This window comes from Colletotrichum paranaense (assembly GCF_030867605.1).
Source record: "Colletotrichum paranaense strain IMI 384185 chromosome Unknown Scaffold_10.1, whole genome shotgun sequence".
NCBI classification, from domain to species: Eukaryota; Fungi; Ascomycota; class Sordariomycetes; order Glomerellales; family Glomerellaceae; genus Colletotrichum; species Colletotrichum paranaense.
In genome coordinates this window covers 623,879-643,952 of record NW_026848968.1, presented here as the reverse complement: position 1 = coordinate 643,952, position 20,074 = coordinate 623,879, and the positions used below count along the sequence as shown (strand labels likewise).

At 54.2% G+C, this 20,074-nt stretch overlaps 7 protein-coding genes across 7 annotated transcripts; 3 read left to right on the top strand and 4 right to left on the bottom strand.

The window, feature by feature from the left end:
- Nucleotides 1-1,475: 1,475 nt before the first annotated feature.
- CPAR01_11891 (uncharacterized protein) lies at nt 1,476-1,964 on the bottom strand (the record flags this gene model as incomplete). The annotated part of the gene is made up of 1 exon (XM_060496149.1): nt 1,476-1,964. One exon carries the CDS (start codon nt 1,962-1,964, stop codon nt 1,476-1,478), a length of 489 nt encoding a protein of 162 aa, XP_060344934.1.
- Nucleotides 1,965-3,419: 1,455 nt separating this feature from the next.
- CPAR01_11890 (uncharacterized protein) lies at nt 3,420-4,355 on the top strand (the record flags this gene model as incomplete). Its single annotated transcript, XM_060496148.1, has 2 exons — nt 3,420-3,626; nt 3,660-4,355. The coding sequence occupies 2 exons, from the start codon at nt 3,420-3,422 to the stop codon at nt 4,353-4,355; spliced, it is 903 nt and encodes a 300-aa protein (XP_060344933.1).
- Nucleotides 4,356-4,457: 102 nt separating this feature from the next.
- Nucleotides 4,458-4,884, bottom strand: CPAR01_11889 (uncharacterized protein; the record flags this gene model as incomplete). The annotated part of the gene is made up of 2 exons (XM_060496147.1): nt 4,458-4,523; nt 4,771-4,884. The coding sequence occupies 2 exons, from the start codon at nt 4,882-4,884 to the stop codon at nt 4,458-4,460; spliced, it is 180 nt and encodes a 59-aa protein (XP_060344932.1).
- Nucleotides 4,885-6,080: 1,196 nt separating this feature from the next.
- Nucleotides 6,081-6,505, top strand: CPAR01_11888 (uncharacterized protein; the record flags this gene model as incomplete). The annotated part of the gene is made up of 2 exons (XM_060496146.1): nt 6,081-6,239; nt 6,323-6,505. Coding segments are annotated over 2 exons (342 nt in total), but the record flags the coding sequence as incomplete, so codon positions are not given.
- Nucleotides 6,506-7,290: 785 nt separating this feature from the next.
- Nucleotides 7,291-8,007, bottom strand: CPAR01_11887 (uncharacterized protein; the record flags this gene model as incomplete). The annotated part of the gene is made up of 1 exon (XM_060496145.1): nt 7,291-8,007. One exon carries the CDS (start codon nt 8,005-8,007, stop codon nt 7,291-7,293), a length of 717 nt encoding a protein of 238 aa, XP_060344930.1.
- A 3,723-nt stretch (nt 8,008-11,730) lies between these two features.
- Nucleotides 11,731-13,301, bottom strand: CPAR01_11886 (calcineurin-like phosphoesterase; the record flags this gene model as incomplete). The annotated part of the gene is made up of 3 exons (XM_060496144.1): nt 11,731-12,677; nt 12,774-12,834; nt 13,092-13,301. 3 exons carry the CDS (start codon nt 13,299-13,301, stop codon nt 11,731-11,733), a joined length of 1,218 nt encoding a protein of 405 aa, XP_060344929.1.
- A 4,037-nt stretch (nt 13,302-17,338) lies between these two features.
- CPAR01_11885 (uncharacterized protein) lies at nt 17,339-19,091 on the top strand (the record flags this gene model as incomplete). Its single annotated transcript, XM_060496143.1, has 2 exons — nt 17,339-17,446; nt 17,553-19,091. 2 exons carry the CDS (start codon nt 17,339-17,341, stop codon nt 19,089-19,091), a joined length of 1,647 nt encoding a protein of 548 aa, XP_060344928.1.
- Nucleotides 19,092-20,074: the final 983 nt, after the last annotated feature.

Here is a 20,074-nt window from a genome sequence, read left to right as displayed (position 1 = left end):
CAGCGCAAGATGCATGTACCTTCCTCTCGTTATTCTCGCTGATAGATACGGACTGTACCTTACCTTACGTAGACGATACGTAAGTACAGGTTAAAGTGCCTTACCTCACCTTACAGAAATCCGTACGGGCAGCTTGGCCAGGAAGAGGATAGGGACCTAGGTACTCACATACTCTGAGTGAGTCTGTGACGAAATCGGGTGCCCAAAGGGTCCAGCACCCAAGACAAATGCCCCATTACTTGTCATTTTTTGGTTTTGATCTTGAGGTGGCCAGACCGGGCCAGAGCTGCGAAGATGGAGTCTGGTGTGCCCTGTGTTTCCCGTCTGGCTCGTGTACCTTGACTGCGGTATCTTCGGCGAGTCGGGACTTGGGAAAGGCCATCCCATGGTACGTATTCGTACTGTTCAAGAAACGAGGATGGTGGACGGAGGACGTGACTTGACAGCACGGGGGCTGACCAAGTATTGGAGACGGTGTATTCGCAGGTGCTCTTGACCGACGATGAGGTCACGGGCTTTTGGGCGAAAAGGAGGGGGAGAGGCGACTATGACTGGACGAGACTGTGGTCGATGGCTGGGTCTGGGTCATTGCTGGTTGGACGAAAAAGGACAGCATCTGTAGCGGAGCGTCCACCAGTCAAAAACGGCTGACAGCCACTAGCGCAATCCGAGGTGTGGATCAGCCTCAGTTTTGTGACTCTCCGTTTCAATCCAACGAAACGGAGCCCCAGAGGACCTCCCTCTGTCATTCTGTCTTTTTCCTTCTGCTGTTCAGATGCAGCGTGAGGATCTGAACCGAGGGTACATGCCTCACCCAAATTCGACTTCTGGCTCTGCGGTCACCATTCGATTGGACCACTCACCTCCAGTCAGATGGATGGTTGACTGTATTTAGGCTATCATCCAGCCAGTCTTTCCCCTTCAAGAGGTGTGGTTAACCAGTCATGACCAGACTGCCAGGGCTGTTGCACACAGACGGTAGCCTATGAACAGATGCATTTACGATTGCACACAAGACGGCAACTGATACGCTTCTCGCATGTGGTACAGCACAAACGGGGGTGAACGGATGGGGCTTGTAGCCAGGTGAGACGGTTCTGGCCTTGGCTGATGATGCTGTCCCTGACTGGAAAGGGATCCCACGTCTTATTCTCCCCCCCAGAAGAGGAGGGGCTGGAGTGGGTGTGATGTGCGGCGTGCCCAGCGGGTAAGGCTTGTTGTGGATGGATGACCACGGTGACTTTATTGCTTGCTCGTCCATCGGTGCCACCACTCTGTCTCCGGTACTCACTCCGTGCCGCACTTGTCGTTGTTGAACCTCAGACATCGTCTCGTCTTTGGGTTTTTGCACTTCCACGGGCCGCAGCTTGAGTCTGTTCTGTTCGACCGCCTATTCTTAACCCCGGAAGGACAAGCGCACAGAGACCTAAAGTCCGACGTCTGTCAGTCGTCGGAGCACCGTCGTACCCGGCTTGTCATCGGTCTCGTCCTTGTCTGCGTAACCCGCCGCTGAAGTCCGTCCCGTCGCCTGTCTGGAGACTGGCATTGACCGGTGTCTCGTCTGTGTCCTTCTCTCTACTTCCACGGCGGCGGATAGGCCCTGTTTCCCTCTCTGTTCGACCCGCGTTGTCCGTCGCCCAAACGGGCAGCGTACAGCAGCTTGCGGTGGCTTGCTGCAGCTGTGGTAGGCGGCCGCGGGGGCGGATTGCATAGTAAATGACTGAACCCCCCGGCGGAGCTGAGCCATGATACGCAACGCCTGACGTATGCGGGACCCCTGAGACCTGCCCGTATCGGTGGCTATAGGCCGTCTCGGTTTCTCTCGTGCCTTTTACTGAATAGAGGTCTCGCGTTGTCGGGGAGACTTGTTTAGCTGGCAGGCATGGTGGCATGGTAGATATGGAACCGCAAGAGGTCGGCCACGAACCGAACCCTTCAGGTGATGAGCGACAGGGACGGCACATGGGCTCCCGTCGTAAAGTCGATCGCTCATAGCGGCCCTGGATACGGTGAAGGAGAGTACCGATGGTGGGGTGGTTGGGGAAGGAAGATCGAACCCAAACGATGGCAGCAACAATGTACTTCGCCTTGCTCCCTGCGATGTAGGAGATACAGCTTCAGCCCGCCCAGTGATGTATGTATCGTGCTAGGATATCTTCCAAGATCCAAGGGGGCCATCGCGCAACTTTGACGAAGATGCCGACGACAACTTCCACGCTGCGCCTCGGCTGGAGGAACCGGAGAATGGGGCCAAAGATGACGATGGATGAATCAACCTGAATCATTCTAGCCTTCAGCGCCTCCCGGAGGGGACGGGGAGTTTCTCGTTGACGAAGGGGGAAAAAACGAAATTTCTGTTTCTTGGAGGGGCAAAAATACTGAAGCGCGGGTTTCGCGTACTTCGTCTTTTGTTCGCTGTATCCATGAAAGCCGAGTGCAATGCTGTGGTTGTACCCGCGAGAAGCTGGGAATGTCGTTGGATGGGAATTGATGAATTAGGGATGGCATGGCACCGTGAACGCTTGTTCGCCCTGTCGATTGGGCAGCGGCAACACCAAGGAGCACTTGCCTGGCGCCTGGTACCAGCATCAGGGAGGAAGCATCAAGGCACCGCAACTGCACTGCAAAGTGCAAGCAACAGCGAAGGAAGGCAAGAAGGATGTGGCAGTGGGCAATTGGAAGCAGGCGGTGGCTCGTACGTAAAGTCGTGGGTACTTTGCCCCGTGAGGGGTTGAGGGGCGATGTCCACGTACCGTCGACAAGAGTACTTCGGACTTTGGTCGACCAAGTACCTCACTCCGACGTTTGTCGCGCACCGTTCATCTGCTCCTCCCTTTAGTGGTTGAGTGGCAACAGCGCGGCCTGTGAACACAAGGTGGCACCTGGCATCCGTTTAGCCTCCAACGCTGCAGCTGGCCGCCCTTTGAAACGTTCGTCCGTTTTCAAGCAGCAACCTTGGTTGGAGAGACGCCAAAACGTCCCGTTTCCCGAGGATAGCGCACCATGAATGACAAACTCAATCAACAACTTAGGGGATGCCCGTTGGTGCTTAACAAAACGGCTCTTTAGGTACACGCTAAGCAATCATCTGTCCGAGTCTAAAGGGACCTTGGCTGATAGTGTAATCCATCGTTCTGCGAACTGGAGGCTATGTTCCTCTGGTCTGCTCGGCGGACGCGAATCTGAACCTCCGAGCCGGAGGCTTTCGGAAAGACAGTTGCGTTGCATCAAATCAGTCTGACCATCCGGCGGGTTTCTGAATAATCTATTTTCTTCCGGCTCATGCTACAGTAAGGATACCTCAATTGGAAGCTGGTAGAGCCATCAGAGCCATATTTGGCAGCATGGAAAACACGATTTCAAACGCATCTGTCAGACGTTGCTGAGGTAATGCCCAGGCCTAGTTGCCCGGCAGGGCCATGGAAGCGAGCTCCTCTAGCCGTACCTGCTTTTGCTTGACTCCATCAGCACCGCCCATTCGGCTTCATGACACGCACTGCGGCGATTGTCTAGGGCCATCTGGCGGTGAACAAACACCTCGTTTGACCACCGTTTGCGATAAAAGCGGGTCTTTCGGGCACTCGATCCCCGTCCTCCGGTGCCGTGCCTTCCTCCGTCAACTCACGATGGACCTGACTCTGACTCCTTCCAGATGGAAGGTCCCCTCTCCTCAGGAAGGAGGTACTGAGGTACGTACCCTTTTTGCTTACCTAATGGAGGCAGGTACGTTCGGGAGATGCCCAAGGTTTGCGAGGACCTTCCCAGTAGCGAGCACGACAAGCGCAGCAAAACTTGAGCTGTCACCGTCTGACCAGAAGCGCACCGTCTCCCCGCTAGCCCAACCACCCACCCCTCCCTCCTCCAACTCTCTCCCAACCCAAACCGTTTTCTCTCATCGAGTGCTTGCTCATGGCACTCGATCAATTCGATGCCCAACCTCTCATCCGTCATCAGTCCACGGATACACAAGCAGCCCATGGAACGAAAGGGAAGAAAAACCAAGGAATGAAGCCCAACGGCGATACAACGATGATGGCGACCAAGTAGTACAGATGACCAACTACCCAAACGTATTTCGTGGCCTGGTCTGGCCTTGCCATGATATCAGACGTACCTGGCCACAGCCAAAGAAACGTCGCCAGCAAAGTCATGGGTGTGCCGTACCCCGGGTCGATATGCCATACGAGGCTAGCCAACTTTTGCCCGTGTCCATCAGCTATTATTCGAGCTTTCCGCCGGGAACGCGCAAAGACAATGGCAGGCCACTGGCAGGCCACAGGCCACACAGGCCGCAGGCCGCAGAACAGACGGCGCCACATGGTCGTGATCATCTTGCGAACCCCCAAGGGGACTAGGTAATCAACGACAACCATTCCACCGTGCCCGCTTCGTCTTCTAGCTGCAGAGCCTAGAATGTGGCAGACGAGACGGGACGACAGCAGACTTGTTCTCAGCCATCACATCTCCGGCTTCCATCGACTTGGAGCAACGTCATCCTCGAGAACAGCAAGATCGCAACTAGTCTGAGCATCGTCAGCCATACTTAGCCCTACGAAGGATCTTTCAGGTCTGGGGAGACTTACACACCCTCTCAGAAGTGGTGTCGGTTCTATCTCAAACACTTGCCTCGGAAAGCCCTTTCACAGGCCTTTGGCCGATATTGTTCCAACGTGCTTCCTTTGCAGGTGCATCCACAGCCGTTTATTACGCATTATTATTTCTGCCCTGCATCTTTCGGCAACGATGGCAGCTCATAATCTGACGACTTACTCGCAGTATTCGCATAGTATTCGTCAACTGCCAATGGAGGCCGCCAGAGTTTCGACATTGGCCTGTGGAGTCGTTAAAGTCGCTGGGTTCTTTGCCCGCTACCAAGGCCGGCATATCTGCAATGTCTCCGATTTCGCCCTCTAGCTCGCCGTGTCATCCAATGTCTATGACTGAGCCAGAGACCGGCGGCCTTCCAGGGTCGCAGTCGACCAGTAACGGCGACCGCCGCAAAGTGTGTGCATGACTCCATCCACAGTTCCCAGTCGGGCTCTCTGCATCAACCATCACACAATATCACAAACCATTCGACTTTAAGACCATTCGACTCTCAGGACATGTGTCTTAGCATGCCATCTTCCATCCTCCGTGCTGTTGCATCCCACGCCTTCTCACTCGTGATGAGATCGCCGTCACTACGCGAGGTCGCGTGTCTGTGACCACCAGGAAGATCGGAAGCAGGTACGAACTCTGAGCATCACAGCCCCCAATCTAGAGACAGAGGCGCCCCCTTCTGGATACTTTGTGGGTGAGGGTGAAAACGGCGACCGACATGTGCAAAAACTAGACTCGCAATTTTTTTCGTCCCCTTCCACGTGAAATACACCTTGGACTTGCACTTCTACTACCTAAGGAGGGGGTCCGGATCCGCTTGTCATTGGTCCAGGAGACCCAGGAAGAAGAAGAAGAGGACCGTCTCCCGCGAACAAATCAGACGAAAATTGGAACACCTTCTCAACCAGTCAGACAGAGGCTTCATCTGCAGCTAGACAAGTCACAACGAGTAGGAACCCATGGGCGGGAGATTTTCCTGGAGTAGATGCCGCATCGAGGGAGATACGGTGCTCGAATCATGCTGATCGAGATATCCTGGCCAAGGGCATGAATGTCAACGGATAATGACCTCGAACCGCTCTTTGGCGTTGATACTCGGGGATTATGACAGTGATATCCCAGGCACGAGGGGTAGTGAGTGGCTTCTTACCCCTCAGCATCATCACCGAGCTTGACACTTGCTGTTTGTCACTGGTCCTTGGCAGTCAGTCGGTGGTGAAGGGGTTTCACGTTTTAGCGGTCAGCGCCGTCTGGGCCAATAGTTCGAGAGGAACCGAATCGTCCCGTCTCGTCCTGTCTCGTGCGCGAGCGGGCCTAGGTCCGTCTTCTCCACCGCGGATGATCAGCTGGCTGGTGCCGCACTGGTGTGGATATCCGACCAAGTTTAACAGCTTCTGTTAAGGCATTTCCTTGTGAGGCTTCGGCATGGCAATCCGTTTCTGGAGCATTCAGTCTCTACTTGTAGTATCTCCAGCACGGCAGCGCCAAAAGCTGCCTTCAGCCTTTGGTCGATCACAACGCTTTCATCCCTCCTTGTTGTGGGTTGTAGCTCGATCGGATTGGTGCGGGGCAACGATCGGCCGTCAGAGATGCAGCAGCCTGCTCGCCCTTGGGGCCAACATGAGCAGTTTCTGCCAGTCAGTCAGACTATCGCTGAGTGAGTGAGGTGAGACTGAAAAGTGAGCGGCCAACGACTTTGAGCTGCGGAACATACCGGTACGCGTCTGCTTTGGATCACCATTTTCTGAGCAAAAGAACATGCCGTCCGCTTCGCCATTGCCGAAACTCTTCAGGGAATGGCCTCCAACACTCCCGTGAAAATCTTCAGGAGAAAACCGCTCAAGTTGCGCCACGACAACCGGGAGTTCCCAGCAAACGTTGTGCCAACTATGTGTACCAGTGACACCTTGCTCCAGGGACCCGGCCGATAGCCTATCAACGATGAGATTCGCGAAGTGACTGCCGGGTCAGTTGGAGGGAGGGAATTTTCCCGTTTCTGACCACAAAGCGGATACCGCGCCAACAGATTCCCATTCACGTCTCCAATGACAGCCGCCGGTTACCACCCTCAACTTGTGAAGGGCATGGGATGCCATCCCATCTCTAGGAGTAAAATCCAGGAACTTGTCTGCGGTCGATGACTTTGTCAGTCACCTTGTGGATAAGGTCGATGCATCTTGCAATGCCCAGCTGGCGACCTTTCCAAGGAAACGGCGTTGAGGAAAGAGGCATTTTCGTCGAGAATGGGACAAAGCTCCTGCGTAGGCGTAGGCTGAAGCCGGTCCATCGCTAGCTTGCTAGTCTGCGGTTCTCATGGAGCCTGGGCTGTGCTCGAGGTCTATTTTTTGCTGGGACATCGCTGCCTTTTGTGGCGGTGAAGTGCTTCTCGACAACCTTGGCCTGGACAGCTCTCTGATTCCTTACTACAGCTTCCATCCTTGCGATGAGCTGTTCAATTGAGGAAATTCTTGGGCAGCTTTGAGGTCCGAAAGCCTCTCTTTGATGACAGAGTTTCACAGACGCATCCAGACTTCATCAATTCACAATCTCGATGGCAACACCATGATGCCTCCAGGTGACCCTCACGAAGAAACGTAACAGAGTCGAGAGGGGGGATTGAGGGTCTCATGCGCGGGCAACCCCCACCAAGCGAATCGAACCCCGCGATTCCGATCCCATCACATCACATCATCCCACCTGCGCACAGCCGCCGCATCTGATACTGGGCTTACATTCTCCCGCCCGTAACCCCCCTTCTCTTCCGACGTTCACGTCTCCCTCCTCCTTTCTAGAGTGCGTGAGCGCCTCTTGTCTGGGAAGGTCTCCACCGCTGCGTTTATTGGGCGTTCGACAAGCGCCGAGCTGCACGTCTTCACTCCCTCTCCGGTTCTGCATGTCCATTCCCGCACGCGAGCCCGTCTCCCCGGTCTGAGAGACCGGAACATCTACCTTATTTCCTTCTTGTTGCCTTATAGCCTGCTTCCACATATGCGTCTCCTCTCCAATGGTCCTCGGGATGGATGATGGACATGCTGCTTCGCGAAGCAGAATTGACCAAACACTAAATGGAAGAATATGCCCCCTCCCTTTCCCATCCAAGCGCGGCGGTTGGCATGGCTTCCAGCCAACCGGCTCCTCACGCGAGCTGTATGGCTGACAGTACAGAGGAAGCATATCCGAGGGGTGGTCCTTTTTTACGTAGCATCCGTACAAGTGTACGCTGATCTTCGCCCCGGGGTTATGACTGGCTCTATCTATCCTATCCCAACGACAGGAAGGTTTTCCTTTCCAAAGGGAAGCCTTGCAGTAGGGGGAGAGAGAGATAAAAGGCATGCGTGACTGGGGAATCCGGCATTCTTGTATCGCTAGACTCGGGGCCATTGGTCGGCGGCACGGGATGGACATGCGGTATCAGGCATCCGGAGCCGGATAGATGGCCAGACGGGGCGGCCCATCGAGCGCCTTGCTTTCATCTGCTCCCACCTCTTTGGGTCATGTTGTGACGATGGTCAATGGTACTGGCGGGCCGTCTGGGCGTTTGGTCAACCCTCTCATGGGCGCTAATGGGAATAGGTTATGGTGTAGGCCTGTGAGGTAACACAGCGGCCATCCTCCAGATGGCCGCGTTCGCGACCTACCTACCGCTGAGCCTGATCTGATAGACAAGAAACCCCGTTGTGACGTGTAAGCACACGATGTATCGGAAGACAGACGGGAGGAGGGGAGCAAGAATTACGAAGCACTAGGCGAAAGGGGGGTTCTCCTGCGCCGCAGAGTACAGAATCGAGATGCAGGCCTGGGGCGCGGGCGGCCAGGCCAGAAGGTCAGGCCAGGCCGCTTTCCCCTTCCTCTTCTGCCGTCTTGTTGTTTTCCTGAGCTGTCACCAAAGCCTATTTGGTCTCCACTAATTGTCTTTTGTGTTAGGCATCCACACATGATTATTGAATTTCCGGGCCAATAGGAGGATCAAATTGAAGTTTTGGACTCTGGAGTGTATCAATTGGTAGGCGGAGAGAAGAGTGCATTGGGATTGGATGATGGTTGTGTGTGGTGGGCGAGGAGCGTTGAATTGGGAAAGTAAGCTGAGCGAGGACGGTATCTGAATGTAACTTCTGTTTTCTCTGGTTTGGGATACTATCTCATGGACTTTGAACCATGGGACTGTGTTGAGCGTGTCGTGTCGGAGAGGCTTGAAGGTAAGGAAAGGTGAGGACTCATGGGCTTGGGGGGCGAGCCCAGCTTGTCTTGCTTGCCTGGTCTTCTGGGTGGCGAGGCTGGGACCGTCTTACATCAGCTTTTGGGGAGGGATAGGTACTCTGCAGGTAGGTTTCTGAGGGTTGTGTCGTGGGGGAAGGGGGATGGATAGATGGGATTGATTACGGATATTTGTTTTTCTTACATCAGCAACGAAGGGGTTGTAGGTAGTTCGTTTGCAGGCGAGAACCGTGGCGGATGTCGTCGGGTTTGGATGTGAGTGTCGGCCTGGCCGATATGATTGCTTTTTGCAGTCGTCAAACGGATCACGTGTATGTTTTACGGTTACTTGACATGGGACTGAGAGGGGAGGACGTTGTGGTGTATCATTACGATGAGACTTTTGGGCAGGGCTTAATGGGAATCTGAGAAAAGCTCTGAAAAGGTTCCCTGATAATCATTGAGTCTTGCGGCTGTCGGTGCCTTATGGGTACTTACCCCGTGAACAGTGCAGCAATGTGCAAGAATCGTGATGGTGTGTGTATTGTTAGGATCGAGTCCAGCCCGAGTTGCACCTTTCTAGTCCCGCCTCATTGGGAATGGTGGTGGGAAAGATGGCCAAGGGAGGAGGGGGCGTTAAGGCTTGGTGGCTTGGTGTTTCGGTGCCTGATTATCAGCGCGTATCGGCGTGTGAAGCAAATGTGCAATTCTGTGATGCGTGAAGGTGTGCAAGATGTAGTAGGCCGAAGAAGAAGTGTAGATATGGATGGCTAGTGAGGCAGATGAGGCAGATGAGGCACCCCTTCGATGTGATGAGGCTAGCTCCTTGAGGCTGCTCTCGTGTGATTGGGTCGTTGTCTAGAGCGAGAAGGATGAGGATGAGGATGAGGCTCCGAGGCAGGCCTGTGGGATGGACCGAGAAGGCGGGATACAGCTTTGGAAGTCAGTCTGCCCGTTTGATAGGTCACCCTAACTGGTCGTTTCCTTTCCTCAATCTCATGGACCTGGTTCGCCTTGTTATGGTTACAATAGATGAAGTAGCTGACGGAGGAATCACGATGGGAGACGGAAGACTTGCCGGACATTACGGCGAGAGCAATCGAAGACCTATCGACTAGCAAGGTGCAGCGTGACCGAGTTGAAGAATCTACCTGACTGCGAGGTCCTGTCCCTTGGCTCAATGCGTTGCTCATCTGTCTACTACTTGCCTCCTAATTCTGGCTTTGATTTGCTCTGGAAGTGTGCTGCTCTTGGGGAAAGCTCCCTTACTATGTATAGTACTACGAGAAAGTGATATAAGGGGGCGGGCTGGATAGGTTCAGAGTAACGGTTTTAGAGAGTCTCTCGGGTCTACTAGATGTATGTTCTGACTCGTATACCCATATGAGGATACTTAGAGCTAGTGAACCTCCTTGGTTAAGGGTTCTGCCGTCTTTTACGACGAAGGCGTCTCTATCTTAAACAGTAGTGTTGTCGATACGTCGCGAAACATGATCTGCCTCTATCTGAATAGGATATTCGCTCAGATGACACGGCGTGTTTTGAACCGCCTCAACCCCTTTCTACTATCATTTTAAAGCCAGCATCGTATCCAGACTAGGAGGCTAGGTAGAAAAGGTTGACGTGCTCCTCCCGACAGTCGTCCGGCTAATAGAAATCCTCGGTCTTCTATATAGTGAGTAGGAGAATTTATACTACGGGGGAGATGTATATGTATTGCAATAACAGGGCTTCTAACTGCTTAGGTCCTAGAAGAATAACTATGCCATAGGGAGTCTCTCATGCCTTTGTATGTATTCGGACACGTATAAGAGAATCGTAATACCTAGATTTGAGAGATATCCTTTGGAAATCAGTAAGGTAGTTATGGTACGTGATAATATAGACGTGGATAGGTATGAAGCGTTTCCAGACACCGACGTCGCACATCTCGCAGCATGATCTGCCTGAATGCCCAACCGCGGGGCAGAGGGCAATCTGCGTGCCCAAGCTGGCGAGGCTTCCTATCCGAGGGGTCTGCGGCAGGATACTTATAGTGCTACGGCAGAGACGATTGACGAGCCTTGACCTCTCCGAGCACAAGTAAAGGCCTCCGAGACCAAGAGACAGTCTGGTGGGACTGAATTGTTCAACGGGATATTGTTGTCAATATGAGCACAAAACCGTAGACCTCGGTTATGATCGTCATTTCTTCACTGGCTGTCACTTCGGAAGCCTCATTCCCGTCTCCCTATGCCCCCGCTGTAGACGGTCAAAAACGGTGGTGGGTAACGTTTCCGAATACGTCCTCTGACTGAGACTAGCATAGAGCAACTTCAGCCTCTTCGACTCTTAGTACCCTACCCCTAAGTCGTTATTGTAGACAAGGAGTATCACATGCGGCTCATCTAGTCCGTCGAACACCACATGAGGTTTGGTAGTCCCTTACTCGGGATGAGACAGCCTGTATGCGAACCCGCGGCACAGATGTCGAAAGAGGAAGGCGACGAGCGTCGCGTCCACAGGCAAACGTTTTGAAATCATAGCCGGGCGATGGAAGGCCACGGGCGAACTCTCGAGTCGGTAAAGTCATGGAAGTTATCATTGTGCCACGAATGATAGGCGTAGAGGTCACCGAATAGTAGCATGCTGGAGCGCAACTGAAGGTTCGAGGCTACCAAGACCGGGGAGGTGAACACTAAAAGGCCGATCTGTTCTGAAAGCCTGCTGCCTCGCCTAAATTCCGTTGTGGCAGCAGTCCACGCGGGCTACTTAGACCTGTGTCGAACAAGAACGCATGCCTTCACCGATATGCAACTCCATGCAGGCGCCTCTTCAATAACCAAAGCTGCCCCGCCGTCTGCCTCGCCGCCAATGCAACGTCGATATCACAGCCACTTTACTCAACCTGAAGCAAGGCATCTGCCCACCTGCCTCTATGTTTCATTGAGGCCCTCAATCCGCATATACGACCCGCGGCATCCCATCGCGATCCCACTCCCACACCGGCAAATCCAGGTCCACTACAATAGGCTTGTTGGCCGTCTTGCCGCCGACGTGCGGATAACTCTTCGCCATGATGGCGCAGTTAACGACGCACGTCTCCCGCCGGCCAAGGCGTCCAGCGAGCGCGGCGACGTCGGTGCGGGGTGATGTCGGATCGCCGCCGAGGCCGCGGGTGCCGAGGCCTGGGTCTGCGGCGGATTCTGACGTCGTTTCGGGGGTAGACGGAGACAGACCGGAAGCTGTCCTCCCCACAGCCTCGTCGTATGCACTCCTCCCCGGGTGCGAACCGTCGCTGCGGAGAGGGTTCCCGCCCTTGATTGTCAGATTCACGAGGGACTGCTTGTTCCCCTGGCCCGGATCACTCCAGCGTTCGACGCCTTCTTCTTTGAATGCTGAGCCGCCGCAGCCCAGATCCCAACTTACCCTCTCGACGCCGCGTCCTTCATGGACGTGTCCGCAAACAGCGAGCCGCGGACGGACGCGCCACAAGGCCCGTCTCAGGGCTTCGCATCCCGCTGCGCGCCGGGCGCGGGATTCATCGCAGTGGGTGTGTGGCGGGGTATGCGTCACGACAACGTCTGTTTCGAGGGGGATATCGTCCCATAGCGTGGGTAGATCACTCGCCGCGGCGCCGACACTGCCGTGCTGAGGGGCGTCGTAGCCGAATGCCCAGAGGCCGTTGCGTGGCGAGTACGGGGAGGCAAAGACTGTGAAGGAGGTGTGTGGTCCTGAGGGGGAAGAGAGGCGGATGGTTGCTGTTTCGTGGGCTAGGTAGGTTATTGAGGGGGAGTTTGTGAGGAGGGCTGCGCAGTCTTGAGGTGATTGTGGTGTCTGGTTGTGGAAGTGTGATCCGTGTTGAGAGTAGAAGTCTGCGTCTAGGGTGATGTCATGGTTCCCTAGGCGGCCGTTTGGTCAGTGTTCTGATGTGAAGGGATGAAATGTATACTACGTCAAGGTGAGGAAGTCTGAGGGGGGACCAACATTGTGCGTACCTGCGACGACGATTTTGGTCTCAAAATCTGCTTTCTCGAGCCATTGGATTGCCTTTGATAACTGGTGATGCCGTCAGTCACACTGTCCAAATAAGGTACATTCAGAAGCAAGCAAACGCCACCGGCGAGTCCATATTTTGTTTATTCTATTGCCGCGATGAACCCAGACACCATCAGAGAGTAGCTCATCTCTCCCCGAGCGCCTCCCACATGGCTCCCGAACGGGTAAGTACCTGAGTCGACAACTGGGAACTTCCTTATTGTCTCTCGCTCTCTCTCCAAATACACTTATAGAAAGGGCACGAATGGGGCACGTACCTCGGAATAGCTGCCCTGGTTGGTCAAGTCCCCCGCGTGGATCAGCACGTCGCCCTTTGGCAACTTGACGGTATTGTTATGGGTGTCGGAGACGCAGACGAACCGGGTCCTCCGCAGGACCGGCTGGCGTTGTGCTGGCGGCTGCGGCTGCGGGTGGCCAGAGGTGCCGGTATGGTCCATGATCCCGGCGATGTTGGAGGGGTCAGTCATGGACCGGGGGCCGGGCTTGGACGGGCTGTGAGAGGTGCGTAGCGGCCGGCAGATGATGAGGCCGATGGAGAGTTCGGACCGCGTGCGTTGGTGTAATTCGATATTCGATAGACGAGGGTGCGGTGGTATCAGGGCAAATTAGGGGGAGGAGCCGGCAATAGGGCTCGAATTAGGCTACAGGGCCAATTTGTGCAGATGATGAAGGCCAAGGTATCCGTATTATCCGTATGTATGTGATGTAAGGATTTTCAAGAACAGTATAAAACGAGTACAAAGGCACGTGAGAGGATGGGGGGCCAAGAGAGACGGACTGTCGTAATGAACCGGAATGAGGATGTTTGTGCGCAGCGCTTCACTTGAAACAGGCCGGGATAATTCAACAGCACGAAAAGGCAGCCCGGCACCGGATCGCGCAGGCCGTGCGTTCCGCCTTCCTCCATCTGCGTATGTCGTAGCCCGGAATTCCTTCCAGTACCATGGGCTTCCCAGAGCTTGAAAGCTGGTGCCTTGTAGATGATACGTTTCTTTGTGAATTGTTCCTCAGCGGCCAGATTCGTTCGGAAATTATCAGGAAAGGACGATCTGGAAATTGGGGGCCCCCTGCAGTTTCATAGCCAAGGTGCAGAGGAGAAAGTGACGAGAGATGAGATCATGAGCCTGGTCGTTCTTCTAGAAGGAAAAATAGGGGAGGGGTTTCAATGTGTGGAATGGATGAACGTCTGTTCGGTATGACCGCTCTGTGTCATTTCGTGGATGGCGGACCAGAAAGTATTGATGCCTCTTAACGTTCGTAGCTAAGGTACGTAGTTGTAGGCTGTATGCAATTGGTTGGGTACGTGGGATATCATCGGGTGTGGGGCTGGTGAGGTACTTGGGTACCTACCCATTTCCGTCATGCGAGATCCCAGGAGAAACGAAGCGCCGCCATTGGTTATACTGGCGGTGAAGGGATCTCGTTGACTCGCATCCCCAATTGCACCCAATTTGTGAGGTGAGGTTGGTTGTGAATTCAAGAGAGGCAGGCTTGCTGCGGTGGAAGAAGAAAAGGTCAGCAGCCGGTATTATGCAAATGGTCAGATGGAGAGACAAAACGGTCTGCAAGCGAGGTCGAAAAAGAAAGCAAAGTTCCCGAAATGGGGGTTTGAAAACGTCTCAGGCGCATATACGAAAAGGAAGAGAAAGCATCAGCCACCTTCTCTTCCTCTCGTGAGAATCTCGTGAACTGTGGTACATGTAGCTATGCAGAACAGTAATCCCAGCGGCGAGGAAAGAACTGAAGAGGCAGATGACTGAGAGATTACGTTCACACACCAGAGTCCCCAGGGATAAAATGAGTGAAGACTTAAAATTGAGAAATTGAGAAGCAAGAGGCACAGCACACAGACCGTTGAGATTCCTGGTTGGCGGTTTCTGGGATTGATTGCCTGAGCCAGGGCCGCCAGGAGGCGCAAATGACCAGTGCCGGGGGGCTTTGGCCTTGAGGGTCTAGAATGGTGACAACACAGTGCGCTTTTCTGATGACAAACTTACATAAGCAAGGAAACAGGGACATTACCTTAGCACAACTATTGCTCGCCTGAGGTTTTGGTTTTGTTCACGCATACATCCACAAACACAAGTACATCTGGGCTGGCATCAACACTTGCGAATAATTCTTTCATGAAAATGACGACGACGTGGATATAAATAAACAAACTCAACAAAAGTCCGATCTCGCTGGCGGCCCGAGGGATACTGCGTATGGGTGACGTTGAATTTGGGTCCTGGTTAGCTGAGCTGATCTGGATGGGATGAGCCTGGATTGACAGATGACGATGTCTGGCTTATCACTTATGCTAAGCATATCCGCCATACCAACCATTGCAAGTGCCCGCGGCTGGCATTCAAAGCCCACGTTCCATTCCAAGCATTGCTGTGCAACACACCCCGTTCCCGGCCGTTCGACCCCATCGTTCTTCAACGGTCCCAGCTCCACCGCAATTACGAGGAACTCACTGTGTTGGAAGACGAGGGGTCACCCTCCTTTTCCTTCTATGCATATGGAGTATCCTCACATCGCTTGCGGCTCCGTTATGGGAACCAGTCGTCAATATCGATTTTGACGACGGGAATAGCCTCAATGCTCAACGATCCAAGGGAGGACAGCAAGAGTCCAGCCCAAGAGCAAGCTGTCCGAGCGCAACTGATGCACTGACAGCACTGCATCCCTTCCCTCCACCCGTATAGAGTCTGGGAGTATGCGCCTGCAGCCTGTCCGCCACTCACCTGTCGGTGTTTGCAGCACCTTTGACGGTTTGACCTCCCGTCATGTCTTTCCCTCCCTCTGAATCAACGCCATGCCATTGACGCCTTTCTTTGTCTGGTCTGCGATGCAGCGTCAGTGTCACACGAACAACATGTGGGCCGTTGCACGGGACCCCTCTACGTGTCTGGAATCTCTGGATAGACGTCTGGCATCCGTCATTGGCCCTCTAGAGGCAGAGAGGCGCAGACGTCTTGCATTCGCGCGTCTGTCTGCCGGGAGGAAGAAACACGCCGGTGACAAGCGCATGTAGCGGTCGTCGTTGGCCTTTGGCATTGTTCTCCAATGAGACGCGGCAAAGCAGCAAGCGCAATGGTCAGGTACCTAGCTGTATGGTGAGCCAAGGTATGCAGTACTTCGTATACTGATTATGTGTAGGCAGCTGCTTGCCCCTCCTCCTTCCCCTCATCCACAAACTCTTTATCGAATGACGAGAGCGACATCTCTCTTGCTGACTACCTGATACTTTTCGAGCCGGCCTTTGGGTCCGAGCATATCCGTCATTTTCTGCAGAAACATTTGGGGGAGCTCAAAGGTAAATGCACAGTTGGGACGAAGATTGCCAGATGCAACTCTACTCCCGGCAGCATGTCTTGTTAATCTTATCCGTAATACGGTGCCAGTCTCCCCCTCTCCCTCTTCTCATTCTTAACAGAAAAAACCCCTCCAATATCTCACGGCCTGCATTGGGCCAGAACTTTTGTCCCCTTTCTAATTCGCTGCCTTCAACCATCTCTTGTGTTTTCTTCTTCCTATCAGCGACCGCGGCTCCCCGAAAGAGGGAATCCCACGCCTTGCACGTGTGGGCCTTTTCTCTCCTGGATTGCGCTGGGGTCTGGCCAACCAACTTCCTCATACTAGAAGGGGCTAGTCTATATATGGATTAGCTCCAGCAGACCGAAAAATACGTACTGCTGCAATTAGGGTGAACCTCAAAATTGTGGCACTGCCTTACGCACTGTGCATTTTGTGTGCGACTGTGCGGCCTTCCTCCACTTCTCTCCTCTCCCATCCACTTCATTCACTCCCCCCCGTCTTTGTCCATTGTCTCGCTTTTGTGTCTCTCTTCCTTTTTGTTGCGTTGCTCTGCACTCCGGCACTGTGGAATCCACGCTGAGAGCGGCCACCAGCAGAGACAGAGAGAGGAGACTGGACGCCATACACACCAAACAGCTCTCGTCAAACCACCACCACCTCCTTCCACCACCGCACTCGCCGCTGCGAATGGCCTCCCGCTGAAAGGCCCTCTCCTCTATACTATATTCCCCATTTCGATTCGACAGCCCTTTTACCACGTACCACCTTCGTTGTTCCTTCTCCCGACCCCATCCTCCGGTCGCTACATCCCGCCTTGACGCTACTTCTACTCGCTTTCCTTTGTTTCGACACACACTCAGGCGACCCTGACCCTGATCGTCCTGCCCAGACCTTTTCTTACCGTCGCGCTTCGTGAGCGCCTCCTAATAATCCGCTTTGCCGGAAGAGCTATCAACACCACGCTAGACGCAAAGCCGGCGACCCAATCCCAATCTCCCGCTCTCGTCCAACAGCGCCGCCAGCTCCAGCTTCACTTGTTCACTGCCATTGTTGCAGCACCGCCATCTCATCTCGTCGTCCTTGGCCCGATACACATCACGAGACCAGCCTTGCTGCTGGACACGACGACAACCTCCTCCCAGTCCACATACACCCAGAGTCTGGAGGTTGCTGTCCCTCCAGCTCTCCGGACTACGCGATGGCCGCCATGTCCGCCGCGTCAGCGACGGCCAACACAATCACGCCCCCGAGCAGCAGCCACGGAAACGGAGGTGCATGGAATAACTACACAACAACAGACACAGAGGTAAGATAGCTACAGTCCTGGCGACACGGCAATTTTCTTGCAATTCTTTTTCCAATTGGCCTTGGCCAGGCTGCTCGCGAGTAAATATGCTGACAAGGTCTTGCAGAACCTCCAAAACAAGAGGTCTCTCGATAGAACCGATCAAAACAGCCGGCCACCCCTATCGCAAAACGGCAGCTCCGCCAATATTTACGAATACGGCTTCGAGCCTCTGCCTCCCCCACGAAAAAAGGCTTCCAACGACAACATATCTCTGACAAAAAGCACAAGATCATGGGACAGGACAAACCGCCGTGACCATGACACGTCGAAATCGGGCAACTTTGCGGACGATGTTTTCGGGGGGAAAGTTGGATCTGACGAGAAGCGGGCGACAAATGACATACCTGTCTCCGACGATGACAAGTGGATTCACCGGGACAAGCTGGCCAAGATTGAGAGTCAGGAGCTCCAGGCTGCAGGCATTGTCTTGCCGAGGGCGCGTGCGAGCAGCAAACCGCGCAGAGGCCGTAGCGAGGAGAAGCTCAACGGGAGCTCCAGGAGGACCACATCCGCCCCGCCAGACGATGAAATTCCTCTGCCGAGATCTAGGAAAAGCTCAATTTCGCCGGAAAGCAGAGTCCCGAAAGAGACTTTGCCGGATATGGATTTACCTAGCTGGGATCTTCGGCGGCCCGAGGAGATCGCTGTCGAAGGAGATGACGCCTACTGGACTTCCATTAGTGACAAGAACAAGAGCGGCTCCAAGATTCCCGTCGCCAAGGCTAGCCCGGCTCCCATCCCCGAGTATTACTTGGAGAGGAATGCGCCCTCTGGACGAAGACGAAGCGGCGGTAGCGAGCTCGAGACGATAGCCTACCCGAAACCGAGGCCGAGGAGCGGTAGCGCCAACACGCTCGGCGCGACATCAACGTTGGCACCCGCAAAGCGCAACAACACCGACATCTCTCCCCGAAAAGGCAGCGGCACCTCCAGCACCACCAGGAAGACCTCGACTCAGATCAAGGGTGGTGGAAAGACCAAGACACGTGGTGGCAAGGATTCTACGAGCAGCATATCTGGGAACAGACCGACAACGCGATCCGGAGAACTGTCTCCCGGTGTCAAGAAGCCAGAGGGCGACCCGCCATGGATGGTCGGATCCTACCGTCCTGACCCTCGTCTGCCGCCTGATCAACAACTACTTCCGACGGTCGCCAAGCGTCTGCAGCAGGAGCAATGGGAACGGGAGGGCAAATATGGAAGCATCTACGACAAGGAGTTCCGTCCACTCACGGCAGACGGTCTCCTCAAGCCACCCGAAGCTGGATCAAGCACTACACCCCCCGAAGAAGAGAAGCAGGAGCAAGACGAGTGGCCGCTGAGAGGTGACGCTCCCAAAAGCCCCACGGCGCAGAGCCCCACGTCGCCGAGCATCAAGCAGACCAACTCGTACTCGACCATGCCCAAAATCTCCGATAAACCCCAGACTAGCCCGCTGCCGAGCCCTCGTGGCCCACTGAGCCCGACCATGCAACCCCAGCAGCCCGCCGAGACCCAAACCGTCGTCCGCGTACCCGAGCAACCTTCCGCTGCGGCCAACATGTCCATGGGCGGCGAAAAGAAGAAGAAGAGCGGAGGCTGCGGCTGCTGTCTCGTCATGTGAACGGTCGCTACCATGTATCCAGCCTCGCTCGACTTTGCCATCCACCCCCGTATATCCCGTGTCTGCATCACACCAACATACCCCCTTTTCAACCGCGAGGCGAGCCTCCGACGACGTTATGAGTCTCTAAATTCCATTCACAGCATCGGCCCATCAATTAGATGTATTTATCGAAATATTCTCACCAGACAACTGCACTTTCTTTCGGAGGCAATGCACTTGAGAGCAGCACCGCGGTCCAAGTTTTTCTTTGTTACCCTACCGAGCGTCCTCCAGAAGCTTCGCCACTCAGCGACAACCGTATCCCCGATCCGACGTGTGCGCGTCACCTGATAGTTATGGAGGTTCTGGGGAAGACGCGCCGAGTGACGGGGATTTTGTGTTTTAGAAGCTGTACTGCGAACCAGAACGGAGAGGAGCTTGTTTATTGAACATCCAAACATTCATGGACTGTGTTCCGGCAGAGCCGTGGTTCACATCCCAAAAATCGAAAGGCAGTTGAGGAGGCCGGGGTGTCTTATCCTCGTCCTCACTCATCAATACTTGCCTCAGTACTATTCCCCCTCGGTTATCAAAAAAATGTATAATCGTTAGCGATTGCACCCAGAAAAATTGTCAACTTTTTTGAACATCCACATATACTTGCTCCTTGGTTTCTCTTCTCTGCGCAATGTGTTTTTTTCCATGTCGCCAGGCGTTTTTTTACTATTGTATTTCTCCATGCTTGGCGTTTGCTTCTTTCGTTTTCAGAATGGGGAGTTTCGGGCATCCGTGTTTATTGCTAGTCGCGTTGAGGTTGGTGATTTTGCGTGAGGAAAGCAGGATGATGTGTGGGAAGAGGGGGGTTTGGCGGAGAGGATGGTCATGCCGGGTGTAGAGACAGGCTCGTGTCGTGGTGGAGGTGACAATTGATGGACGAAGAGGGAGGTGAAGAGAGGGAAGGGTGGAGTTGAGAGAGAAGGGAGGGAAGGGCGAGAGGCGTA